This window comes from Stigmatopora argus, chromosome 7, assembly GCF_051989625.1.
Source record: "Stigmatopora argus isolate UIUO_Sarg chromosome 7, RoL_Sarg_1.0, whole genome shotgun sequence".
Lineage (NCBI taxonomy): Eukaryota > Metazoa > Chordata > Actinopteri > Syngnathiformes > Syngnathidae > Stigmatopora > Stigmatopora argus.
In genome coordinates this window covers 20,266,459-20,290,273 of record NC_135393.1, presented here as the reverse complement: position 1 = coordinate 20,290,273, position 23,815 = coordinate 20,266,459, and the positions used below count along the sequence as shown (strand labels likewise).

Here is a 23,815-nt window from a genome sequence, read left to right as displayed (position 1 = left end):
GGAATTTATCACACAAAAGGGGAAATTTCAACTGAAATGGCATTTTCTCATTATTTTAATAATAACCCAAATCAAACTCGGTTTGGAGGTCAAGAAAGGATCACGGCACGGTTTTCTATCTGCTGGTGCTCAACTTTATTAACCCAGTGTCAACCTAACACAAACAAAACACCCACCGGATGCAAACAAACGTGTGGCGCTGAACAATGGTGGCACGGTGGCCCCGCCCCCTCCGTCGTCAGGCGCTGGGCGGCAGGAAGTGCGCGGGAGGGGCCGTGATGTAACTCACCACGTGCGGGGGGGCGGGGCAGTAGACGCGGGAAGCGTGCCCGCCCCAGTGAACGGCGGCGGCGGGCACGCAGTGGGTGTGATAGGCGTGGTGCGGCGCGGCCGCGTAGGCGGGCGGAGCCGCTTCGTACGCCAGGTGCAGCACGGGTGCCGTCGGCTCCGGGTATACGGCGGCCGGCGGCGTGCCTTCTAGTGAGTGGGCGGGGCCTGCGAGACAAAAAAGGTGGAAATGATGTCATTTGCCATTTTGGCCACTCGGCAATCGGTGACGTTGGCCGAGCGCCACGGGGGTCCGTCTCATTTAGACCTCTCACCCATCTGTTCATCTGGTCAAAAATAACTTTTTTGCCCCCAAGCCCATCCGATTCACAATTAAAAAAAAATAAAAATACTTTAGCGATCAGAACTTCAGGGACATTTCCTGTCCATTGTGGGACATTTTCAGCTCGGAGTTAGGCAGCCGATTGGTGCTCGATGGCAGCCGATGAGTTGACAAGGGAGAGATCCAAAGTGAGCGGAAATGGACAGAGAACCAGAGCCAATGGGCACGCTCGGCGAGCGCGTCTATCTTTTCCTCCCTCCCTCCCTCCCTCTCTCCCATACCGGCACCGTGGACGTCCGTCTGAGCGTCGAGGGTCCTGTCCGACTCTTGATAGAAGAGGGATGGCGGCCCGCGCCCCACCTCGGGGTAGCAGGACGTGACGGCTGCGAGAGGAGAACAGGCTCACGCGTGCCGCTCACTCCGACGGGGTGGCGCTTTCTCACCGTGTAACGCCGGCAACGCCGCCTCCTGGTAAGAGACGGCCGCGTCCACGGGGTACGGGGGCGGGTAGGCGGTGGCGGCCACCGCCTGATGCTGCTGCTGCTGCTGCTGCTGTTGCCAGAAGCTCTGATGGTACCACTGGGGAGGAGAACAGAGCACAGACAGATTGAGAGCCATCGCATCGGTACCAAGACCTCTTGGGCGAGCAATCTCACCTGCACCCCGAGGTTGAAGTAGAACTGCAGCAGCCGACAGTCTGCGAAAAGAAACTCGGAGCTCCTTCACGGTCGCCATCGTCACCCGGGGTCATCGCGGCCACGCTTACCTCGGGGCAGGTCGCCGCCGTTGGGGTCGTAAGAGTAAGGAGGCGGCGCTACGAGGGAGCAGAGTCCCTCCCCCGCGTCGGGAACCAACCAGGGGTTGGCGGCCGGCACGGCCGCGACTGAAGCCCAGATGACCGTGAGCGGCGCTAATGAGAAGGCGGCTCGTTCGTGCCTACCCGATCGAGCTTGGGGGTGCGGGACTACGGCCGCGTGAGGGGCCGGGGCCGCGTGGGACGACGAAGACGACGGCGTGGAGGCGGCAGAGGACGACGGCGACGAAGAAATGGCCGTTGCTGGCTTGACCGCCTGAAACGTAGGCCATGGTGTCGGCAGATCCCAAAAACACAAATCCATTCGTAAGAGCCGCACCAATGCCAGCGTCTTTCCCTCGTTCAGGACTAAATGTTTAAAAGTAAACCAAGAACAAATATTTCTTGCCAATTTCCCCGTTTGTTTTTGATTCTCCTTTTCCTGCCATGCAGGAAATACTACCAATTTGTTTCTTTTTATTTATTTTTTAACCAGAACCTCCACCCCCCCCCCCCTTAAAATAATTCTGCTCCATTCATAGAAGACAGGGAGGGACTCAAACTGCGATCGGACAATCATTTCGCATCCGGTGCACACATTGTGACGGCAAAAACAAAGCAACATCTAAATGATATACATTAAGAGGAAGCGCCCGTCACCTGTTGGCCGTAGTCGTAAAGGCCGTCGGTTCTCGGAGGCGACCGGGCCGCGTCCTCTTCCTCCTCCCGGTCCTGCGGCACGAGTGTCAAGCCACGGCTTGCGAAAGGGCCGCCCGGGCGGGCGGCGTGCCTCACCTGTGCGGAGGGGGTCGCCAGGACGTCGCCGGAGTAGACGCCGGCGTCTGAAAGGCCCGGGAGGCGTCAGTGTGGCCGCCGAGTGCGGCGCCAAGACGTGACTCACCCTCAGCGGCGTAGAAACCCTCTCTGAAATCTGATGCGCGTGCGCGCTCGTCAACATGCAAGAGTGGGTGTAAAAAAATAAAATAAAAACCCTAAGGAGAAGCCTCTCACCGTGGTCCAAGGCGGCGTCTTCACGCTCCTCCTCCGACGAACACCCGAGGGCGCCCCCGCCCGGGGAGGGCAGCGCCCCCGGACCGCTCTGCTGCAGATAGGCGACGGGGGTTAGGGCACCAGACGACCGCGCCGCCGACGGACCCTGCCACGGCACCCCGTTCAGTAGGGGACGCGGGCAGGGATGGCCGGGCGCGCGTACGTACCGCCAGCCCGGCGAAGACGTGGCGGTCGTCTTCGCCCACACGGTAGTATGCCAGGGCGCCGGCGTCCAGCTCCGCCGCCACGGGCCCGGCCGGGTCGGGGGCGAAGAAGTGACACTGGTCGGTGAGCGCCGCCGCTAGGTGGCGCCGAGTGCGACTGAGCACAAAATGAAGGGGCTACTTCATCGATTTAGCTTCGATTGAAATGGCACTTTTCACATTTTAAAAGGTGTATATCCATGTATTTTCAATGAGTCGCCCTCAAAAAGAGCAACTAGAGATTAGCGGTGTTGCTGTGGGAAAAAATTGTCATATGGATCGAGAACCCCGCCTCACCGGGTCCTGAAGGCATAGCTGTCGTAGTCGTAGTAGCGTCTTCCGGCCGGGTAATAGGACAGCTGAGGACCCATCAGGTGTCGGTTGACCAAGCGGGCAGAGCTTCTGACCAAACGGGCCACGGCAAAATGATGGATCGAGGAAATGACACGCGCCCCAAGCCAATGGTCGGTTGCGCAGCGGGCCCACGGCCGCCCTACCTGGCGGCGCCGTATCGGGCGGCTTTTCCGTGCTGGTAATGCTCGTAGGACACGGGGGTCGGGGGTCGCCCGGCCGGCTGGAAGCGGGGCGGGAGCTGCGAAGGGGCCGCCCCCCCGTACGCCGGAGGCTGGGCCGGTGGCAGCTCCGCCCCCTTAATCACCGCCCCGCCCCCACGGGTCTTGCGGAAGTAGCGGTGACGCCGCTGGTTAGCTCGCGGCTCGCCGTCTGGAGGTCCAAAGGGGAGGCGGTCGGCGGACGACGGGGAAACCGCGGCGAGTACCTACCCGTGTCGACTTTGCGGGGCACTGCCGACACGTTCCACGCCGGAACGGGGTTGACCGCCTTCACGTCCGTCAGAGGGACGCAGTGCCTGGCGGGCAAAATCAATGACTGACAATTTCCTTATGGCTTTGCCCACCCCTGCACACTTGCACACAAAATACCAATGAAAAAGGCAAACCCGCTCAGCCGACAATCAACAGGAGTGAATGAAAGCGCCGGCTAGTGGCATTTTCATATGATTTTGGGTGAACGCCCCGTTTAAAAAATGGCCGAGGGCAGACCTAGCGTCAAGAGCGAGGGGGCGGGGCGAGGACACTTACTTCTCTCCGAGCTCTTCGATGAAGACCGTGACGGCAGCCGAGTGCATGCCCACTTCCTGGATGAAGGCGTTGAAATACTTCCCCTTGGGCTCCAGACGCACCTGTACGACAAGAGCACATTCACCCGTCAGCTGGCGCAGTCTTTCTGTTTTTTTTTAACCTAGCATCAGCAATATCCATATACAGTACGCGATAGAAAACAGCACCGTCTAAACATGTTTTTTAAACTCTGGACGCAAGGATCCTCTCGCCGGCTGGCCGGCATGAAACTCGTTCCACCACACATTTGTTAGTCGGAGGGTCGAACGCAATGGAAAAAGGTCTCGGAGTATTTCATCACGTGGCTGCCATTGACGCCCAATCCCATTTGACCAAGAGGGAGTCAAACAAACGGATGGGCCGTTCACGGATGCAGATCCCCCAAAAGCGAGGGCAAGGGTCTCCACTATCGGATTTGTTTACATGCATTTCTGCGCATCGATGTCGTAGCGTAGCCACTCACCTGACATTTGTCGCCCAGGAAGTACTGTCGGCCAGCGAACACCATGTAGTCCGTCTTCTGCATCTCTGAGGGCAACGACGCGGCGTCAGCGGCGCAGCTCGGCCGCCGTCGGGCCTTTGCGGCCTACCTTTGCAGGTGTCCTGCCAGACGTCGAACTCCACGTTTCGGTACACGTCTCCGTCCAGCGACTTCATCGCCTTGTAAGGGAGGGACAGCTTGCTGGGAGGCGGAGCCTCGGACGGCGCCTGGGTGGGTGGGATGCATTCGAGCAAAGGTCAGGCCGGGTCAAAGAGCAAAGAGACACGGAGCCTTGGCGACGGACGTCCAATCCTTTCCACCGCCTCCGCCCCCTCGTCTGGATAAACGGCGGCACTCCCACTTCCGAAACGCTTGGGTTACGGAAATCCCGCGTGGGAAAATTTGGTTCCGAGAGACGAAGGAAATTCGCCCAAAGCAACGACAAATCCAAAACGGAAAGAAAGTGACCCCGGAACAGCGTAAGTGAGCCAATAAAAGAAAGCAGAAAGGCAGAGCTAGGCGTCAGCACACACCTGCTCCCAAAAATGGCATTTTCTACCTTAAAAAACTATTTGATGGATACTCGGCTATTATGGAGTATTTCGAGAAAGATCAACTTTTGTCACCTTAAAATCTTCAGTGGATAATCGTGGCTTCTCCTCCGCTGTCAACTCCGCCTCCTCCCTGGGGGAAGACACGTGCACGTCACGTTTGTTGTGGCGTGCAGGGCGTGGCGCGGCACGAGCGACCGCCACCTGCGCGCTCGCTCCTCGGCGAGGTCGTAGGGGACGTCCACGTCGCTGCAGACGGACGGGCTGTTTCTATAGCGACGACCTCCGGCCTTGAAAGCCTCCACGGCCTGAGAGAGCTCCGCCTCCTCGCAGCCGAACACCTTGGCGTACAGAAGCTCGTACACCACGGCTACGTGCGAGAAGAACACGCCGTGAGACGACGTGCTGGCCCCCGACCACGCCGCGAGACGGCCAATTGGTTCGGCGCTAAATGGCCGCGCACGGCCGCACTCGGCCGCCGCCCCCTCTCGGTGGAAACGCCCTGGGAACTTACCTTGGCAAAGGGCGGCGGAGGCGGGGTAACTTCTGGGGTACACGATATCATAGTGACAGTTGATGGAGCAGGAGAGGGTGACCTAGGCGACGGGCCGGCGGTGAGCTGGGCGACGCCCGGCCGGCGGCGAGCGAGCGAGGCGACGCCCGGCCGGCGACCTCACCTCGCTTACAAAGCGGTCGCCCTCCGAGATGACGGTGGCGGCCTTGCCGGGGTAGCGGTAGATGAGAAAGCGGCGCCTGCACGCAAACACTGACAAGTTGGCAGCGCTCTACACTCTTTGGCCACGCCAGGCCACACGCCACGCGTGGATTGACAGACGTCACCTGTAGAGCTGTGACAGAGCTTTGATCTCCACTTGGCCTACCGTCTCCTGCAACGGGGGAAAAAAAAAAGGTCGGACGGCCGTGGTTTGGTAGCAATGTCCTTGGTTACGGCGCATGGACGATATATTGGCTGCGGTGGAAAGGGTTAAAAATGGCTCAGCCGAGCGCACGCCTCGCTCGCTCGCTCACCTTGGGGTCCTCGAGGCGTTCCAGGTACTTCCCGAAAGAGCCTTCGACAAACTTGGAAGGAAAACCCAGGCAAGGTCAGAGGACGCGGCGAGACGGCGACACAACTCACCGGCTCGAAGACAAAGGCGTTGGCTCGCATGAAGTCGGCGCACTCTTGGCGAATGGTGCCGTGGTAGTTTTGAGAGTAATACAACTGCCGATGCATTAAATCAGAACCGTTTCAGTCGTCCAAATATGATTGTATAAAAGGAAGGTGAAAATGCCCCCGGAAGCGAACGAGGCCCAAAACGAACTCACCGCCCAGACGACAATAGCCGTCCAGTTCATTTCAACTAAGCTACGAGTGCTCATGCATGAATGCCTCCGACGGTGCCGGGTGTCCATTTCATTTGGATTGAGAGGGGAAATCATGGCCATTGGACCTGCTCCGAGTCGAAATGAATTGGACGTGAAGCGCCGTCGATGGCAAGCAACCAAATGTTTACCAGCCAATACCCATTGGCTGCTAAATTGAACGGCGACAAATTTTAACACGATATGTTGTTGGGAGCGATATAAGTTTAGAAAATGTTTCCCTCTCGCTGGCTGGCTGGCTGGCTAGCGAACTAGCCAGCTAGCAAACGGGCGCGCCGACATATGAACCGAACCGAACAAAAAAAATGAACAAAGTGTATTTCGTTGACATTAATTGATAATAATTTCGTGATTATTTTTTGTAGCGAATTGTGCGCTCTAATGGAATAGACGCCATACATTGGTAAAAAAAAAAAAAGTCCGTGCGTACTCGCTCGCTCGCGACGAAGGTGAAAGGAACGAAACGGGCCGGTGAGGAGCCCCTTAACGTGACAGTTAACCGGTGACTGACCTGTTCGGAGACGGCCCGGAAGAGACTGGACGCGTCCCGGGCGACCATTTTACGGTAAAGGCCGAGGCTGGCCAGGTAGTCGTCCATGTTGACGAAGTACTTCTTGAGGCCTGCTTTCTGCATCCCGCCGCTTCCTCGCTCGATGAACGGACGAGAGTGGGGTTGGGGGGGGGGCAGACCAAAAAAAAGAGGAGGCGTCGCGCGGCTGAACTTGATTGTTCGCGGCTAACGAGCTTGCCGAAACAGCTGCTGAAACGAAAGCACACTTTGGAACGAGGAAAAAAAAGGAAAAAGAAAAAAAAAGTATAAAAGTAGAAAATGCCAATTGCGGAGAAATTGCGCGGGGGTGGCTGATTTGCTTGCTCTGTCGCGCACTCTCGCACTCTCTCTCTCTCTCTCTCTCTCTCTCTCTCTTTCTTCAGACACCCCCGCCCCCCCACACACCCATCTCTTTTTTGAAACTCCCTCACCTCTCCTATTGGCCAACTTCCCGAAGTTACTTCCTTGGATAAATTAATTCGCAATGAAGAAGACTGTCTATACAAACTAGAAAATGTCCAGCCAGGGACGTTGTTTCATGGGCGACCAGCCATCAGAGGCATGGTGGCGTTTTGATTAGAAATTCTCCATTTTCATTTGTGAGAGGCATCGGTGACTTGACGTTGACGTGACCACAACATCGCCAAAGAAATGGTTTTCCACGACGACCGTGGATTTTGGGCTCTTTCAACACGGAACTATCTATTTCGCTTTCTCCCTCGGGAAATGAGCCTGGATTACCGTGGGTGGCGGCCAAACCCCTAAAAGGCCGCGTGTAACGACCTCCCTCGCGCCATTTGCCGCGGCCCCGGCGCAAATAATGAATGGCTCGCCAGACGATGACCATGTCAAGCCAGGTCAAATGCCACGTTGCACACGGGAATCGTGGCCGAAGAAAAGGGCCCTTTTCCAGCCGACGCGGAAGAGTGCATTTCACGGATCGATAGGCACGGCGCCCAAAATGGCGACCGTCCCCGATCAAAGTCGCCGATTGGGCAAAATGCCCCCAAATGTTCAGCGAGTGCCGCCCCCCGGCCTTAACTGATTACAAGACGTGCCATATTAGCGCCACGTTTAAGCCAGCTCAGACGCCACAGCCCAGGCATATTTTCCCAGAACCACGGCAAGTGTTTGCTATCGTACGCCGTCGACGTGACTTGACCGGCACGCTCATCAGTTTGTCGTGGAGCGCGGGCAACTTGCTTCTGGCGCCGCTGCCCTACGCCGTGCGCGACCGGCGCCATTTGACGCTGGCCGTGACGGCGCCGTGCCTGCCGGCCCCGCCGTGTTGCCGGTGAGCGGAACGAGCGAACGGGCGGGCGAGCGGGAGCCGCCTTTGGCCGTCCGACGGCGGCTTCTGCGCTGGTGGCTGCCCGTGTCGGCTCGCTGGCCGACGCGGAAGAGCGGTCCGCCGCTCTGCTGGCCAAGGGCAGGCGTCGTTGCGCGAAGAGGTACTCTCGCTTGTATCTTGCTCCCAAAGCTCCCTCCATCCAGACCTACGGCGGACCGGATCCCTCCATCCCACCCTCGCACTGGCCGTGGGTCTTGGAGAAGGCGGCGGCGACCGCGGGCCAGGCCGGCGGGACGCCCTGGTGCGCAGACCTGCTGAGGACGCCAAGGCCGCAGAAGTTCACGCTGCTGCCGGCTCCTCCTCCTTCCAGGGCCCTTTCCCTTGTCGTCCGCCAGAGCGCTCCAGGGTCCGGAGCGGCGTGGTGGTGGAGGCCAAGGGCTTCTCCAAGGCGGCCCTCACCACCGCCCTCCTCTGCTCGGCCAGCGATTTTCCCCACCGTTCTCCGGTAAGAGCCCAAAGTGGAAACGGCCCCCCCACCGTGGACGGGACGGCTTGACGAGGGCTAAGAGTGTCCTGAAAATAAAGAGCGGCGAGTGACGGACGGACGGTTCTTTTCTTATCGGGCGTCGCCGGACGAAAAGCAGACGCATTTTCCCCAACACCTTTTGAGTGGGAGCACGGCGAGGTCGCGATCCGCGCTACCTTGTTTGGAGGTGTGCCGATAAGCGTGGCCGTCTTTAGAAATTTATCTCGTGGCTCCTTATCGCCACGTCTGGCTTTCCGTGACGCGCGGCCCAACGCTTGGGAGGAACGCCGGGACGGGGATCCCGGCAGAAGGACGTGGGCGGTCCCGGCGCGGCACGGCTCCGCCCCCGCGTCAAAGCGCGACAGCCGGCCGCCGGGGGCCGTGCTCCTTCCATTTGGACGGGCCGGAGGGAGTGTTCGCGTCGCGCCGCTTCTCGTCGTCTTTTCGGGTAAGTTTGGCCAGAAGTTAGGACTCCGGTGGGGAAGTTCAAAGTCCATCGTAAAGCCCACTCCACCAAATTGCCTTTGTCCGTCGGTTGGAACAGGCGCGCTTGCGTCCGACGCGACGTCTTTCCATCCGTATTAGGCCATCCATTTTCTCCTTGCATTTAAGCTTAGTCGATGGGCCTGTCATTTCTTACTGCATGCTGTAAATTGGGGTAAAACATTTGCCCTCCAAAACCATTCCATGGTTGCGGCGGGCGCGACATTTGAGTTTTGAACGTGTCCGGAAAGGGGTGAGAGTCGGGTGACCTTCGCCCAGCGTTTTAGTTGGAAAGGTCTGGCAGGCGGCGGCGATCATCCATTTGCTCCGTGGGCCGAGCGACCATGAGGCGGGCCGGGAGCCGGAAGCGGCCATTTCTGCTCCTGCTCGCGTGGGCCTCGCTGTGGGCCCCGGCGGGCGGCAGCAACGCCACGTCGGGCCAGTGCGGCGGCGGCGCCCGCTGCAAGGACGGCGTCGTCTTGAACGCCTGGAAGCCGGAAGACCCCGGCCCCTCCGAGCGGGCGGCCCGAGCCGTCCTCTATTTGAGCGCCTTGGCCTACGCCTTCCTGGGCGTGTCGGTCATCGCCGACCGCTTCATGGCGTCCATCGAGGTGATCACGTCGCAGGAGCGGCGGATCTCCCTGAGGGGGCCCGACGGGCAAAAGCGCACGGCCACGGTGCGCGTGTGGAACGAGACCGTGTCCAACCTGACCCTGATGGCGCTGGGCTCCTCGGCGCCGGAGATCCTGCTGACGGTGGTGGAGATTTGCGGCCACGGTTTCCACGCCGGCGAACTGGGGCCCAACACCATCGTGGGGAGCGCCGCCTTCAACATGTTCGTCATCATCGGCCTGTGCGTCTACGTCATCCCCGACGGCCAGAGCCGCCGCATCAAGCACCCGCGGGTCTTTTTCGTCACCGCCACCTGGAGCATCTTCGCCTACGCCTGGCTCTACCTCATCCTGGCCTACTTCTCTCCCGGCGTGGTGGAGATCTGGGAGGGTCTGCTCACCCTCTCCTTCTTCCCCCTGTGCGTGGCCTTCGCCTACGTGGCCGACCGCCGCCTCCTCTTCTGCAAGTTCGTGCGCAAGCGCTACCGACCCGGCGGCCGGAGGGGCGTGATTGTGGAGACCGAGGGGGAGGCGTCGCCGGACGAGGGCCGGGACGACGCCGCCGCCGCCGCCGACGGGGGCGAAGACGGCCGCACGCCCGGAGGAGGCCGTCCCGGTGCCGCCCCCCCGGGCCCCGGAGAAGGCCGTCCCGCCGCCGGCGTCTTCGCCTTCGAGGAAGGCGCCGTCACCGTCGCCGAGAACGCCGGCGTCTTGGAGGTCAGGGTGCTCCGCGCTGACGGGGCCCGGGGCGCGGTGGCCGTGCCCTACAGGACCGTGGAGGGCAGCGCCAAAGGGGGCGGCCAAGACTTCCAAGACATTCGCGGCGTCCTGGAGTTCCACCACGACGAGACCTGGTGAGTCCCGACGGCCGGCCGGGGGGGGGGTTCGACGGCAGAGTGGGCCTCACGCCTCGGCCCCTTTCAGCAAGGTGCTTCGGGTCAACATCATCGACGACGAAGAGTATGAGAAGAACAAAGACTTTTGGTTGGAGATGGGTGAGCCGCGAGCGCTGGAGACGAGCGGCGGGAAAGCCGAGCCGAGGTCCCGGGAGGAAGGGGAGGAGCCGACCGAGCTGACGGAGCCGACGGTGCCGCCGGCGCTGGGGCAACACGCCAGACTGCGAGTCGTGATCCAGGAGTCGTACGAATTTAAGGTGCGCGCGCCCCGCTCGTCATCCGGGAGTCGTACCGGTGTATAAGGGGCACCCCACCACGCCCCCTTTTGCCGCTCATTGGTCCGGCCGTGCCTTCAGAGCGCGGTGGACAAGGTGCTGAAGAAGACCAGACTGGCCGTGTTGTCGGGAACCACGCCCTGGAGAGAACAGTTTAGGGAGGCCGTCACGGTGGGCGCAGGTAAGCGGCGGCGGCGGCGGCGGGATGGGTTGAGGGCTCCGATAGCGGAGAGGCCGACGCCCGCTCTTTCTGCTCTTTTAGGCGGTGCCGGCGACGATGACGACAATGACGAGAAGCCGCCCTCCGCCGCGGATTACGTCCTGCACTTTCTGACCGTCTTCTGGAAACTCCTGTTTGCCTTGGTCCCGCCCACCGACTACTGGAAAGGCTGGGCCTGCTTCTGGGTCTCCATCGGGGTCATCGGCGTCCTGACGGCGGTCATCGGGGACCTGGCCTCGCACTTTGGCTGCACGGTGGGTCTGAAAGACTCGGTGACGGCCGTGGTCTTCGTGGCCCTGGGCACCTCGGTTCCAGGTAGGGTGCTTAGGTGGGTGGGCCGGCTACCTGGCCGGCTTCAACTAACCCCGCCCTCTTCTCCAGACACCTTTGCCAGCAAAATGGCGGCCTGCCAGGACCGCTACGCCGACGCCTCGGTGGGCAACGTGACGGGAAGCAACGCCGTCAACGTCTTCCTGGGCATCGGCGTGGCCTGGTCGGTGGCCGCCGTGTACCACCGCTCCCGGAACCGGCCCTTCAGGGTGGAGCCGGGAACGCTGGCTTTCTCCGTCACCCTCTTCACCGTCCTGGCCTTCGTCTGCATCGCCGTGCTGGTCTACCGCCGCCGGCCCGAGATCGGCGGGGAGTTGGGCGGGCCGCCGCGGGCCAAGGCCGCCACCGCCGGCTTTTTCTTCAGCCTCTGGTTGATCTACGTGGTCTTGTCCTCGCTGGAGGCCTACTGCCACATTCAGGGCTTCTGATGGTGACCCGCAGGAGGGGGGGGAGACCATTAAAAATGCCTTTTGCGTGCCCGTCTCACTCCATTTGGTTTTCCTTTGGTTTGGATCACACGTGTTCCGCGTCGTCTTGTGCTGTGCTCTCTTCTTCTACGTTGCGTTCTTGTATTCGAGGCGCCGCCGCTGATCCTTTCTTTGCCAAACGGACTACTTGCAGACCGAAACAGAGAGCCTTCTCTTCATTAAAAAAATAAATAAAATAAATGATTACCTGATCTCTTTTTGACCTATTCTCCGTCATAAGACGTGGCGGGGGGAAAGCTTGGTGACGTTCAATTGGTTCACGAGCAAATACGGGAGCATTGTTACCCGCGTAAATACATACGACATTCCGGGGGAAAGAATCCAGGTCGTTGACGAGCGCCATACGCTCACCGCTTGCAAAGTCGAGTTGACGGGCGGCACGTGGGAGCCGCTCGTCTACCAAGCCTTTTTTTCATGCAAACAAACGGCCTCTGAAATAATATTAAGAATAGACAATTTTACAAGCGTCAGCGAAGGAATCAATATATCCCTGGGAAAATACCAGCCAGCTTGAAAAAGGAGGAGGAAAAAAAGTAAAAAACACAAAACCATCAAAATATGTGGCGGACATCCAAATAAGACTCAACCCTTAGGTCATAAAGAAGAGGGCTTGACATTTCAAAAGACTTTAGTTTGCAATTCCATGAAAGCACATAAAAACGAACTAACTGACAATGACAGTGGGCCATTGAAAGGAACGGCAGGCGTCCTCGTGGACGCCATGTTTCCATCTATTCCAAACTCCCTGAGCCGGAAGTGAAATGATGCAAGCAGGAGTGTCGCCGCCCCTGTGATCGAGCTGAGGAAGCGGCTCCTTCGAAAAGGGAAGGGACGGACGGAGCTGAGTGCAATTCGCCGTTGCTCGGCGCCTCTTTTCTCCCCAACCCTAAGCCTCGCTGTTGCGCATGCGCCGAGCTCTTGGCATTTCCTCGGAAAGTCGCGCTGTGGGCCAAAGCATGAACGCGAAGATGGTCGGCGACGAGGACGAACGAGCGCACTCGGCCGAGAGACGAGAAGAAGGATTGGACGACGATCGGCTGGGATCGTCCGAGGAGGAGGAGGAGGACGAGGACGACGAGGACGAGAACGAGGGCGAGGACCAGCACCAGCATGACGACAACAACGACGTTCGGACGAGAGGCGACGTCCAAAAAGGTCCACGCTCGCCGTCAGAAAGTCGATCCAAATATTTTTTTCTCGTTTCTTTGCTCGCCCGTGCCGCACTGTATCGCTTCTTGCTTTACATTAAGAAGCAAGTTGTTTGAATCTGCACTTTATTTATTCCCCATGCAAGTACCAATGATGTGTACGCCATTTTTCTTCTTCTTCTACTCTTAACTGTTTGTCGTTGCTGACCTCTGGCGGGCGGCAAACAACATGACACGCATTGACCGATAAGCCGCCGTCCAAACTGTGCCAAAGGCACTAAATGAGCGACCGCTTGTTCACCGTTTCCCACGACTACTGCCGCTACTACGACTACACTTTGGGTTTTTGTGTGCGCAGAGCTGTCCTTTGAGGAGGTCCTCAAGCTGCGAAACCGACTGGGCGCCAAAGCGTACGATCGGGCCGCCGGCGGGAGCGCCTCCCGCCAGCCGCGCTCCGCCAAACCGCGCAAGCGCCTTAACAAGAACAGGTACTTAACCCAGTGCCGCCGCCGCCGCCACCTTACCGCCGAACGCCGTCGACGTCTCTTTGTCCTCGCTCAGGCCTTCGGAGGTCTCGTCCAAGAAACGGGCGCCCTTCCTCCGCCAGGTGGTGGTCACCAAGAAGACGGTGAGTAGCGTCCGCCCGCGGCACCAACAGAGCGCTCCGTACGGAGGCCCGTCATCCCCGGTGGACGAGGATGGAGCGTTTCGTTGGCGTTCCCGCTAAATCTGGGTCTCTGCCCAGACGCTGAGAGACCCACGCTTCGACGAACTCTCGGGGGAGTACAAGGCGGACATCTTTGACAAGACCTACCGCTTTATCGAGGACATCCGACAGCGAGAGGCGCAGGTCAGCGTGAAGGATTTGCCGGCAAAACCGTGGCCGCTCGGTTGGCCCGGCGGCGGCGGCGGCGGCAGATGACTTTGCGTGGACGGGAAAGGCTTGGGACCAAAGTTTGCGTGTGCTTCAGGTGATCCGAAAACAGCTGAAGAAAACCAAGAAGGCGGACGAGAAAGAGAAGCTCAGCTCCCTCCTCAAGAAGATGGTGAGCTGGCTGGCTGGCTCGGTGCTCGGTGGGGGGGCGAGTGGGCTTTTAGCACCGCCAACCCCTTTCTTACCCCTCAGGCCCAACGGGAGCGAACGCACCGGCGTCAGGAGGAGGAAAGGGCCAAGGAGCTCCAATTCAAGAGGGAGCAGAGAGAACGGGCCCGTCGGGGCGCTCGCCCATTCTTCCTCAAGAAATGTACGTATGGTGGATTTCAATGACCGGTCGCTCAAAACAATTTGGAGAAAAAAACCGAAACAAATATACAGTCAATTGAAGGAAAGCGGTCCAAAACGCGGCGCCAGACGTCCCATCCCGTTTGAATGGCCTGTTTTTGTTGTTTTTCGGCAGCCGAGCAGAGGAGGGCGGATTTGGCGGCGAGGTTCACCGAGTTGAAGAAGAGCGGCAAGTTGGACGCCTTCCTGGGAAAGAAGAGGAAACGCAACGCCGGCAAGGATCGGAGGAAGTTGCCGCCCACTCGCCAAAATAACAGCCATTCTTAAAAGGCAGAAATCAAATGCTTTGTATTTTCCAAATAAAGACAATTGCACACATTATCAATCCATTTTTCTTTCGGGACGCTCACCCCGAGACGCCAACGAGTCACCCCAAAATTTATACGGGTGACCTGCATACGACGGTGGACCGCTCCGACCCCGATACCCAAAAATCATCCCAAAAAACCAGCACCCTAAGTTAATTGATCACTCTAAATTGGCCCTAGCCGTGATTGATTGTCCTTTGGCCGGCCCCCGATGGCCAGTTTCCCCCACCCGGCGCCCGTAGTCGGCTAGGATACGGGCCAGCACCCCACGCCACTCTTGTCAGGATAAGGGGTTGAGAAAATGACAACCGATAAATCCATACCTCCGTTTGGCCAAATGTGGCCGGCTTTTACGGCAGGCAGTGTGCGAGCAAAGCACCGGAGGGCGCCGTATCCGCCGCTCGTCGATCCCAAATGCCGATAATAGCCGGGTGGCCGGCCTTCTGGGGTGGCCCGCCAGCCCACGCCTGGGCGTCACAGCAGTCTGGGGCGGGCCGAGTTGGGCCTGACGGAGGAGAACCATCCGATGTGGGTGATGAGGTTGGGTTCCACGCTGTAGGAGCGTTCGCCGGGGGCGGCGCGGGCCAACCGGTAGAGGACCGTGTCTTTGGCGTTGCCCTTGTAGCAGACGGCCCGGTCCAGGTAGGCGGCCACCCTGAGGGAGGCGTTGCCCGGGTAGAGCACGGCGGGCGTGCAGCACTCGGTGGCGGGCGACACGGCGTAGAGCTGCGGCGAGAGGCGCCGCGCCTCCAACAGGTAGTGGCGGCCCAGCAGCTCGGCGCCGGCCATCACGTAGATGGCCAGGAGCGCCAGCTGGGCGGCGGAGGCGCGCGCCGACGGCCGGCGGGGCTCGACCGGGGCAGGGGGGCCCCGGAGCCCCAACAGCCCCCGGAGTCCCAGGAGCAGGCTGGCGCCCAGCAGGCCCAAGCCCAGCCACTCCAGGAGGCGGTAGGGCTCCGGGTTCCAGTAGCGCTGCAGCCGCTCGGGGTGGTAGAGCTTGACGTAGAGCGCGCCGGCGGCAAAGCGCCGCCTCAGGAGTTCCTCCAGCACCCGGAAGAAATCGGGGCGGGGCAGCGCGTCGTCCTCCAGCACCACCGCGTGGCGGGGCCGCACCAGCTCGTAGGCCCGGCGCAGGCAGAAGGCGTAGTCCCGCTTCTCCCGCTCGAAGACGTTGAGCGCCGGGCGCTCGCCCGGCGGCCGGCGCAGCACGCGGAAGTGGCGTTCCAGCAGTTTGGCGTCCTCGTTGACGTCGGGCCCGCTCTCCACGTCGCACAGCACCACCTGCCGAGAGGGAGGGAGGGAGAAAGGGAGGAGCTTGATATTTATTTCATGCTCGGTACCGGTAGACGAGGGCCGGTTGTCTCAATTTCCGTCTCCCGGTGCGGTCGAATGGGACCGGCGAGCGAGCGAGCGAGCCGCGTCTCGGACGGCGCCGCCTTTGTACCTCGGCGCAGGGTCGCTCTCCGCAGCCGGCCAGGAGAAGGCGGAGCCGGTGGGCCACCTGCAGGAGGTAGTGGTAACGGAAGCCGTCGCGCCGCCGCACCGTCACCACGGTGAGCAGCAGCTCGGGCCGGGGCCGGGGCCCTTTGCCGGCGGCGGCGGCGGCGGCGGGAGGGGCGGCGCTCTGCCAAAAGCGCAGCGCCTCCTGACTGCGCCGCAGACTCTCCCGCAGCGCCTCCTCGCTGACGGCGTCCAAGTAGAAGGAGCGCAGGAAGTAGTAGGAGTAGACCAGGCGGTGGCAGCACAGCGGGAGCGCCACGCCGAAGGTCAGCGCAAACACGGCCACCACCGCCAGCGCCCGCGTGGCCACGCCGCCGGAGAAGCGGGACGCGTGGCACCGCATGGCGCCCGCCTCCTTGAAGAGAAAGACAGGCAAATAGCGTTCCGTGACGCTCTCGAGGACTCCATGGCACGACGGCTTGGGTGGCGAGACACGGCATTCGGAAGGAAGGAGGGAGGGCCCAGATCGGAGCCTTCCATACAGGACGAGCGGCCACAGTCAACCTATACGGTTTTCCTGTATTTTATACATTTTTGAATCATTTCAAATTGTGTACGTCGTATAACAACTTTTGCATGGGAAAAAAAAGTCTGTTTTTTGTTGTTGTAAAAGCGATCTCGTTTTAGCCATTTGGGCTGTAATCCGGAGCGTCTGGATCACTGCTAGCAGACGAAAACGTCATCGTCGATTGCTATCGTTGTCATGCTTTAATCACGATACGCGCACACGCATTCTCCTTTCACCCGTCCGCCTTTTGACCATATAAATATAGCGCGTCAGCAAGCAATGTAGCCACAGTCAAGCGTCATACAGCAACATCTACTCTACAGAATCTTGAATTTAGTGCATACTGATTGGGCACCCCTCACTTTGAAGAAAATGGTAGACTTTTAAGTGCGCCCTACGTGAAGAAATATGCGCCGCCTTGCATTTATATGCTATATTAGGACTTAATACGGACAATTGCAATCATTAATAAGGGGAGCAATTGGCCGAGGTTGACAGGTATGGATGAATGTCGGCTTCATCAATTACGGTCAGAGCATTTTGTCCAATATTTGCAATCACCAACAAACCAACCAACAAACAAACCAACCAACCAACAAACAAACCAACCAACCAATCAACCAACCAAACCACTCCACTCTATTCCATTCCTGGCTGTGGCCGGACCGCTTCTACAAGTTGAAGATCACTCACTTGCACTTTCTGACGCCCTGTTCCCAGTCGGCCGTGGCCGTCCTCCTACCGCTGACGTAGCGTAAGGCGACGTTTACCACCTCCCTTCAAAAATAGGTGTAGGGAATGGGGATGCAGAAAGGGGGGGAAAAAAAGAAAAAGAATGAAGGGGGTAGGGAGGGAAGAAGGGGAAAAATGCCTGGTGGACGGAAAAGGCGGAAGTGTAGGAAGGAGGCGGGGTGGGTCAGTAGATGGCATGTTTATCAAGCTAGATGCGAAAGGCGCGCCGGGAGCTAGCCAGGCGGGCCGTTAGCACTTAGCGGCCGTCTTGTGTCAGTGCCAGTCAATGCACCGGGGGGCCGCTAGGGAAGTTGACATTTGGATGGGATTTTTTTCTTCCATTTTTGCAATTGGGGACTTTCCAACCCGTTGGATACAAGCGACACAAAACGACGGATCATTTCTGCAACTTATTCGATCAATAAATTTTGGAAAGAAAAGGCTGACACATTTAAACCACATTTCGTTTAGTTTACCTTTGTTTTTATTCCCTGCCAAGAGTCGGACTTCAAATGGAGGGACGGCACGTCTAGTGCTGTTAACCACCGAAGTGAAAAATGAGCCAGGGCACGTTCCCCTGGCCAACGTGCAAGTTCCCCCCCACCTACGAGTTTCGATGGGTCGCTAGTTGACGGCCGGCTCATTTGAAGTTGGGATATTTCCCACGACGCGTGAACGCAGCGCCGGAGAGGAAGCGGAGGAGGGAGGGCGAGGGCCTCGCAATGGGGGTGGGTTAGGGGGAGGGCGATGGGGGCGGGGGAGGGGGAGTGAGAGGGTGTGGGGGGATAAGAAGAGCTGTGCGCGCGCGTTCGCGGTGACTTGCCTGGTACGCTCGCCCTCGCGCTCTCCCGTTCTCCCGATCTCAAGTCCGTCCGTCCGTCCGTCCGTCCGCTCAAGTTGTCCAAAGTTGGGGGAGGAGAAGAAAGCGGCCACGGAGGAGGACCACGACCACAGAACGCCGGAGCAACTGCCTGGTTGACGATGGCGAGCTCGTGCGCCGACGCGCCCGCGCGTGCGTGTGAGGGACAACTCGCCAAAAGCAAAGAGGTGAGTGAGTGAGTGAGCGAGCGTTCACGTGATTCGTGCAACTTGGCATCCCGTGAGCGAGTGCGATCTCCTCGAGCGGCCGCCGACGTCCGACGTTCGATCCTCGGTCCTCGCTGGGGGCGGGGGGGCCAATAACTTGGGGAAACGCTTCACGTGACTTCTTTGCTCTGCCCTGCGTCCATTGGACGCTCGCGGCATTTTATGAGAAAAATCACCTGATCTCTTGCTCGTCTCCTTTGCTCGGGGAGCGAAGCAGTTGGACCTGGCCTCGGCCTACGTGTCGGACGCGCAGTACAACCGCAACATTTTCTTCGACACGTCGCCGCGGGCCATCAGGTGGGGCGTCCGCCTCCGACTGGACTCTGCCGCCGCCGCCGCCGCCACCACCGCCTGACCGTGGTTTGCAAAGGCAGGTTGTATCTGCTGTACAACCGCCGGCTCCCTCGGGCGCTGCTCTACATCTTCATCCTGCTGCATTTGGGGCTGGCCATTTGCGAGGAGCCCGCCGTCTGGCCGCTGCCACCTTGGGTGAGCCCGGAGCGTGGGGTCGCCTGGCGTGGCCTGACCTGACCTGACCTGACCTGACTTGGCCCGGCCACTCGTCCACAGGCCACCATGCTGGCCGAGCTGCTGTGCCTGCACGTCTTTGCCCTGCGACTGCTCCACTACGCCAAGGTCATCCCTTCGGACAAGTTCTGGAAGGACCCCAAGAACATCTGCATCATCGGCGTCCTGGCGGTAAGCGGGCGGGGTTTAGGTTGAGGGTTTTCCGTCGCCCTCCCCTTGGTTCCAAACGGCTCGAGCGTCAACGGAAGAGAGCGCAGAGGGCTCCCGTCGGATGGATGCCGGTGAGCCCAAAGTCAACCAAATGCTCCCCAATCCACGGAAAGCGCCTGGAAATCCACAGAAAAGGATCCCAAATTTGCAGAGCGTCAAGGCAGAGTGGCCCAAAATGAGGCCAAACCCAAGAGAATGTGGCGCCCAGGGAGGAACGGCCGCTTGGCCGCTGCTAAACTGCGCGCCCGCGTGCTTTTCAGCTGACGCTAACGGACATGATCATCTACGGCGCCCTGCGCGCCGCCGGCGTGGACTCCCCGCGCTGGTCGCGAGTGCTGCGACCGCTCCTGTTGGTCAACGTGACGGAGGGGAGACAGGTAGGCGTCCCATTTGTTGCTCCGTCCGTCCGTCCGCCCGTCCTTCGGCCCGCCCGCCTGAGTGTCCTCCTGCTACGCGGCGGGCGAAGCTGCGCAGGGCCTTCCGAAGCATCCGAAACGCCCTGCCGCAGATCTTTTCCGTCTTCCTGCTCTTCATCTTCAGCATCCTCATCTTCTCGCTCATGGCGCTCAAACTCTTTGGCAAGCGGTGAGTCGTCTTCCGGGTTTTTTTTGGAAGGCTACTTTTTTTGTTCAACTCATCGGACGGGGCCGGCAGCCGACGAACAAACATTTGTTCGGCGCCGCCGCCGTCGACTAACCCGAGCGATGTTGGGCAGCGGCCTGAAGACGGCGGACGGCGCGCCGTACTTCTCCAACTACGCCGACGCCGTCTTCGATCTCTACGTGCTGGTCACCACGGCCAACAGCCCCGACGTCATGTGAGTTGCCGTCGCTCGCCGTTGCCGGCTGTCGCCCGGCCCTAACGAGACGGCCGCCGTCACTCGCCGCCGTCGCAGGATGCCCGCTTACAACGCGGGCTCGGCCTTTGTCATCTTCTTCATCGTCTACATCCTGGTCAACACCTACATCTTCATGTCCGTCTTTCTCGCCGTGGTCTTCAACAACTACAAGAAGTACTTGAAGGTACGCCAAAGGTTGTTTTTTTCCCCCAAGGCTCTCGTTGGCACGAGTGGGGGGACACTTTGCTCTTGCGCTCGCCGTCCGTTCCCGCTCACCTTCTCCATTCATCCACGGATGGAGCGAGCGGAGCCTCGCCGCCGAGTAACTTTTGCCGGACGGTCCGCCTCAGGAAGAAGTGCGGCAAATGGTGCGGGCCAAGCGGCGCAAGATGGCGCGGGCCTTCGCCGTGCTGCGGGAGCCGGCCGAGGACGGCGAGCCGCGGGTGAGCCACGCCGTCTGGAAGCGGCTGGTCCGCCTGGTGCAGCCCGACATCGGCGATGCGCGCGCCGAGCTGCTCTGGAGCGTCTCGGACGACGGCCGTCGCGGCTCCGTCGGTCGGTGGCCGCGTGCGTACGGGCGGGCGGGATCGGGGTGGCGGCGAGAGCCGGCCCACGACATCCGTCCATCCGTCGCCCTCTGCAGGTCGGGCGGCGTTCGCGCAGCTGTGCGACCTCCTCAACATCCCGGTCATCGCGCTCAAGTCCCGGCCGCACCCGCTGGGGCGCCTGTGCCCCGCCTTCTACCGCTCCACGGCCAGCCGCCTCCTGCGCCGACTGGTCCGTCACAGGTGAGGCGGGCGCCGGCAGGCCCGGCCCGATCCGTTTGCCGCGCATTCTGGCGCCTCAGCCGGCCGATGGCGCCTTCAGGGCCTTCGCGCTGGCCTACGACGTGATCATCGCCATCAACGCCGTCTTCATCGGACTGGACGAGGACGACCCCGACGTGGCCAATTCCGAGTGGGCCTTCCTGGCGCTCTACGTGCTGGAGATCCTGCTCAAACTCTACGTCATCGAACCCAGGAGCTTCTTCTCCAGGCACAGCTTCTGGAACTGGTCAGTGCGCACAACGTTGTTTTTTGGGGCGGGGAAATAATAATAATACAGAGCATCTTGGGTGTCGTCGGTGGGAAAAAAAGGGTCAAGTAAGTCTTGGAAATATGGGAAACGTTTTGTGCTAATGGAACTTTTAACAAAGTGATGAAAAAGGAAGAGTTTTTTTTTTTCATTCTGGGAAGCTCCCAGAAGTTTCTATAGTTGCGAAAATACCTGGCAAGTGTGCAGAAGGTCCCGGAAGTTGACGCCTCGCTCGCTGTCCGCAGGTTCGACGCCGTCATCGTGGCCTTCGCCCTGGTGGCCACCGTCGTCAACGCCGCCCTGGAGTCATGTGAGCCGGCTTCTTTTTCCCCGCTCCGTCCCGGACGTGGCTTTTCCCACGTTTTCGAGAGACGAACGTGAAGGTCTTTGGGGAGCCCCGAAAAGGGCCTCGACGGGGTGCCGTGCGCCGACCCTAAAGTCTCCCTCCGGAAAGGCCCCGGAAGACGTTAGCAAGCAAAACTTTTGACGGGGCAGAGGAAGAAAAACTTTAGTTTTGTGCGTGCGCTTTTTGCTCAGCGGGCGCTTACACCAGCCGCCAGATCCTGGACATCGTTCTCATCCTGCGAGTGCTGCGACTGGTCCGAGTGGTGGACAGCGTCCAGAGGTGGCGTCCTACCGAGGGCCGGTTTAGGGTGCCGTCGTTGCCGCCGCCGCTCGCTGACCCGCCCGACTTTTGCCGGCAGGTTCCGCGCCATCGTCAATACGCTGATCCGGATCGGGCCGGCCGTCCTCACCTTTGCGCAGCTCATCCTGGTGAGGAGGAGGAGGAGGAGGAGGAGGAGCCGGCTGGGCAGCGGCGTCCGGCGGCGCTAACGTACGCCTAATGTTCCTCCAGGTGGTGTACTACGTCTTCGCCGTGGTGGGCATGGAGTTGTTCAAGGGCCAGGTGCGCTTCTTCTCGGACCCGGACGCCCCCGGCCGCGCCGACTGCGGGAACGCGCTGCTGCGGGGAAGCGCCTTCGCCAAGCTCCAGTACTGCAAGAACAACTTCAACGACGTACTGTCGTCCTTCGTGCTCCTGTTGGAGCTCACCGTGGTCAACCAGTGGCACGATATCCTCCCCTTTTGCGCCGCAACGCCGGCCGGGCCGCCTCGTCGGCGAAAGGGACGGGATCTCCGCGGCTCCCGATCGATGGCTTCAATATTAGCGATAAAAAAAACACTTACCTGAGAGCGTCGGCTCAAGGGTGAGCGAGCCAGTGCGAGCCACCCCTCGGCAGTCCTCCGGTACCGTTTGCACGTCCCGAATGCACCTGAATCCAATCGCTGAGCTCCTTGTCGGCTTGCCGAGGATTCAGGTGAGCTGGGGGAGGGCGACACGGAGGACGGGCCAGATGAGGGAGGGGCCAAAAAAAGGGTAGATTGGGCCGCGTACGGCCGGGTCGGTTAGGTTTTGCGCCGGGCCGCCGTCCGTCCTTTTGCGCTCCTTAACGCGCCCCACTGCTGAGCGGCGGCTTCGCTGCGGTCACGCACAAGACGGCCCGGATCTACTTTGTGCTCTTCCACGTCACCGTGGTCATCGTCATCATCAAGTAGGCCCGGAGTGGGTGGGTGGGCTTGTGTGACCGTTGCACCGCTTTGTCTCTGACTTTCTCTTTGTCTTTCTCTCCCCGACTTCCCGACAGCATCTTCGTGGCCTTTGTGTTGGAGGCCTTCTTCCTGGAGTACTCTCTGGACAAGAGTGACCTGCACACAGAGCTGGAGAGGAGGATCGAGGAGCTCCGGCTGGGCGTGGCGCAGTGAGGCCCTCGCCCTCCCCCTCCCCCCGTCCGTTGGCGCGGTCACCATTTGGCCCAAAAATACGTTGGCTTTTCTGGCATTTATTGGGCCTTTTCCAAATGCCTTTTGCCTTTTCTTTTCACACTTTGTCGGCGTGAAAAGGAATGAAATGGAATGAATGATTCTCCCGCCGTTAAAGTCGGAAAGAGTGACAATTGCGCCCCCGAGTCAGAATCCAGTCTAATTGGGACTTTATTCCACAAATGTCAAGTCAGAAAGCGTGAGAATTGTCACCACCTCCGTGTCAGAATCCAGGCCAATTGTGACTTGGCTCTCCACATCTCAAGTCACAATTGCCACGCTTGCGTCCGAGCGGGCCACTTCATTTTGAAAACTTTGCACGCGACAGGGAGGCGGCGGAGGACCAGCCGGCCGACGGCGAGGACGAGAGCCGCGGCGAGCCTTCGGAGAACGCCAAGCCGCCGCAGCTGCTCTTCAAAATCGCCTCTAAAAGTAGGCATGCCGTCGCCGCCGCCGCTGCCTCCGCCGTCGCTTCCCTTTTGGACGCCGTGTGTCGTCCCAGGGTACCGGACGGTGGACGCCCTGCTGCAGCGCCTGTTCGAGGTGGACTCGGAGCATTGGGACGACGGCGGTGGCGACGACGACGATGACGCCGTCGTCCCGGACGGCAACGGGAACTTTTCCAACCCGTCCTTCGAAGCGGCTTAAAACAGCTTTTTCAATAAACTTGGATTTTTGCTAGTCCCCTTTTATGCGTCTCACTCGCAACTGCCGTTGCGCCGCCGCCGCCGCCAGCGCCTTTCCTGGCAGCCGTGACACCTTTAGGGAATAATCGCACCGGGGGTAGGGGGTTAACAGCTTGGTTGGAGAAGGAAGTGGGCCCCAAAATCCTGCAAGACGGGGACAGTTTTCCCCACAAATGGCAAGCGGTAGAGCCCAAGGACCGCGACGGCCCACGTC

The 23,815-nt window shown here is 59.9% G+C and overlaps 6 protein-coding genes across 15 annotated transcripts; 3 read left to right on the top strand and 3 right to left on the bottom strand.

The window, feature by feature from the left end:
* Window positions 1–106: 106 nt before the first annotated feature.
* On the bottom strand, window positions 107–7,115 carry alg13 (ALG13 UDP-N-acetylglucosaminyltransferase subunit). 4 transcript variants are annotated; one of them, XM_077604920.1, is made up of 25 exons: window positions 6,722–7,115; window positions 5,966–6,049; window positions 5,857–5,907; window positions 5,668–5,714; window positions 5,505–5,580; window positions 5,342–5,423; window positions 5,032–5,197; window positions 4,903–4,960; window positions 4,386–4,503; window positions 4,259–4,323; window positions 3,757–3,857; window positions 3,439–3,524; window positions 3,154–3,379; window positions 2,954–3,058; window positions 2,621–2,774; window positions 2,415–2,559; window positions 2,305–2,334; window positions 2,199–2,245; window positions 2,064–2,135; window positions 1,551–1,680; window positions 1,377–1,493; window positions 1,267–1,307; window positions 1,054–1,189; window positions 892–993; window positions 107–495 (listed from the first exon to the last, which is right to left on the bottom strand). In XM_077604920.1, exons 1-25 carry the CDS (start codon window positions 6,842–6,844, stop codon window positions 239–241), a joined length of 2,619 nt encoding a protein of 872 aa, XP_077461046.1. In that variant the 5' UTR covers window positions 6,845–7,115; the 3' UTR covers window positions 107–238. The 4 variants fall into 4 exon arrangements, with proteins under 4 accessions (XP_077461046.1, XP_077461048.1, XP_077461049.1 ...); XM_077604922.1 differs by having other exon boundaries at window positions 2,415–2,505; XM_077604923.1 differs by having other exon boundaries at window positions 2,415–2,502.
* A 4-nt stretch (window positions 7,116–7,119) lies between these two features.
* On the bottom strand, window positions 7,120–9,367 carry LOC144077298 (uncharacterized). The gene is made up of 2 exons (XM_077604929.1): window positions 8,754–9,367; window positions 7,120–8,624 (listed from the first exon to the last, which is right to left on the bottom strand). Exons 1-2 carry the CDS (start codon window positions 9,072–9,074, stop codon window positions 8,391–8,393), a joined length of 555 nt encoding a protein of 184 aa, XP_077461055.1. The 5' UTR covers window positions 9,075–9,367; the 3' UTR covers window positions 7,120–8,390.
* Window positions 9,368–9,434: 67 nt separating this feature from the next.
* On the top strand, window positions 9,435–11,962 carry slc8a1a (solute carrier family 8 member 1a). The gene is given in 4 exon segments (XM_077604930.1): window positions 9,435–10,525; window positions 10,596–11,023; window positions 11,105–11,377; window positions 11,444–11,962. Coding segments are annotated over 4 exon segments (1,947 nt in total). The 5' UTR covers window positions 9,435–9,656; the 3' UTR covers window positions 11,821–11,962.
* Window positions 11,963–12,637: 675 nt separating this feature from the next.
* On the top strand, window positions 12,638–14,631 carry rrp36 (ribosomal RNA processing 36). The gene is made up of 7 exons (XM_077604928.1): window positions 12,638–13,035; window positions 13,387–13,516; window positions 13,590–13,656; window positions 13,774–13,878; window positions 14,000–14,074; window positions 14,155–14,272; window positions 14,426–14,631. Exons 1-7 carry the CDS (start codon window positions 12,786–12,788, stop codon window positions 14,575–14,577), a joined length of 897 nt encoding a protein of 298 aa, XP_077461054.1. The 5' UTR covers window positions 12,638–12,785; the 3' UTR covers window positions 14,578–14,631.
* pgap4 (post-GPI attachment to proteins GalNAc transferase 4) lies at window positions 14,571–17,715 on the bottom strand. Its single transcript, XM_077604924.1, has 3 exons — window positions 17,320–17,715; window positions 16,063–16,473; window positions 14,571–15,899 (listed from the first exon to the last, which is right to left on the bottom strand). Exons 2-3 carry the CDS (start codon window positions 16,459–16,461, stop codon window positions 15,093–15,095), a joined length of 1,206 nt encoding a protein of 401 aa, XP_077461050.1. The 5' UTR covers window positions 16,462–16,473; window positions 17,320–17,715; the 3' UTR covers window positions 14,571–15,092.
* A 428-nt stretch (window positions 17,716–18,143) lies between these two features.
* Window positions 18,144–23,599, top strand: tpcn3 (two pore segment channel 3). 7 transcript variants are annotated; one of them, XM_077604689.1, is made up of 19 exons: window positions 18,144–18,405; window positions 18,659–18,741; window positions 18,819–18,933; window positions 19,015–19,143; window positions 19,443–19,559; window positions 19,649–19,767; window positions 19,898–19,999; window positions 20,078–20,204; window positions 20,371–20,575; window positions 20,664–20,808; window positions 20,888–21,073; window positions 21,340–21,404; window positions 21,632–21,719; window positions 21,799–21,868; window positions 21,951–22,167; window positions 22,557–22,647; window positions 22,741–22,854; window positions 23,244–23,347; window positions 23,418–23,599. In XM_077604689.1, the coding sequence occupies exons 1-19, from the start codon at window positions 18,340–18,342 to the stop codon at window positions 23,561–23,563; spliced, it is 2,289 nt and encodes a 762-aa protein (XP_077460815.1). In that variant the 5' UTR covers window positions 18,144–18,339; the 3' UTR covers window positions 23,564–23,599. The 7 variants fall into 7 exon arrangements, 6 of the variants coding, with proteins under 6 accessions (XP_077460815.1, XP_077460814.1, XP_077460813.1 ...); XR_013300905.1 differs by lacking the exon at window positions 23,418–23,599 and having other exon boundaries at window positions 19,837–19,999; window positions 23,244–23,344; XM_077604688.1 differs by having other exon boundaries at window positions 18,662–18,741; window positions 23,244–23,599.
* Window positions 23,600–23,815: the final 216 nt, after the last annotated feature.

What these genes read in the sequence shown, in the direction of transcription:
- alg13 (XM_077604920.1), bottom strand. Translation starts at nt 6,844, where the DNA reads ATGCAGAAAGCAGGCCTCAAGAAGTACTTCGTCAACATGGACGACTAC. An exon ending in GCTCTGTCACAGCTCTACAG is followed by an intron (nt 5,581 to 5,667) that starts GTGACGTCTGTC and finishes GTTTGCGTGCAG; the next exon opens with GCGCCGCTTTCTCATCTACC. An exon ending in TATCCACTGAAGATTTTAAG is followed by an intron (nt 4,504 to 4,902) that starts GTGACAAAAGTT and finishes CCACCCACCCAG; the next exon opens with GCGCCGTCCGAGGCTCCGCC.
- LOC144077298 (XM_077604929.1), bottom strand. Translation starts at nt 9,074, where the DNA reads ATGGACTTTGAACTTCCCCACCGGAGTCCTAACTTCTGGCCAAACTTA. An exon ending in TCGGCACACCTCCAAACAAG is followed by an intron (nt 8,625 to 8,753) that starts GTAGCGCGGATC and finishes CTTTATTTTCAG; the next exon opens with GACACTCTTAGCCCTCGTCA.
- rrp36 (XM_077604928.1), top strand. Translation starts at nt 12,786, where the DNA reads ATGCGCCGAGCTCTTGGCATTTCCTCGGAAAGTCGCGCTGTGGGCCAA. An exon ending in TCCGACAGCGAGAGGCGCAG is followed by an intron (nt 13,879 to 13,999) that starts GTCAGCGTGAAG and finishes CGTGTGCTTCAG; the next exon opens with GTGATCCGAAAACAGCTGAA. An exon ending in CCCATTCTTCCTCAAGAAAT is followed by an intron (nt 14,273 to 14,425) that starts GTACGTATGGTG and finishes GTTTTTCGGCAG; the next exon opens with CCGAGCAGAGGAGGGCGGAT.
- pgap4 (XM_077604924.1), bottom strand. Translation starts at nt 16,461, where the DNA reads ATGCGGTGCCACGCGTCCCGCTTCTCCGGCGGCGTGGCCACGCGGGCG. An exon ending in GAGAGCGACCCTGCGCCGAG is followed by an intron (nt 15,900 to 16,062) that starts GTACAAAGGCGG and finishes CCCTCTCGGCAG; the next exon opens with GTGGTGCTGTGCGACGTGGA.
- tpcn3 (XM_077604687.1), top strand. Translation starts at nt 18,340, where the DNA reads ATGGCGAGCTCGTGCGCCGACGCGCCCGCGCGTGCGTGTGAGGGACAA. An exon ending in GTGGTGGACAGCGTCCAGAG is followed by an intron (nt 21,720 to 21,798) that starts GTGGCGTCCTAC and finishes TTTTGCCGGCAG; the next exon opens with GTTCCGCGCCATCGTCAATA. An exon ending in GTGGTCATCGTCATCATCAA is followed by an intron (nt 22,648 to 22,740) that starts GTAGGCCCGGAG and finishes ACTTCCCGACAG; the next exon opens with CATCTTCGTGGCCTTTGTGT.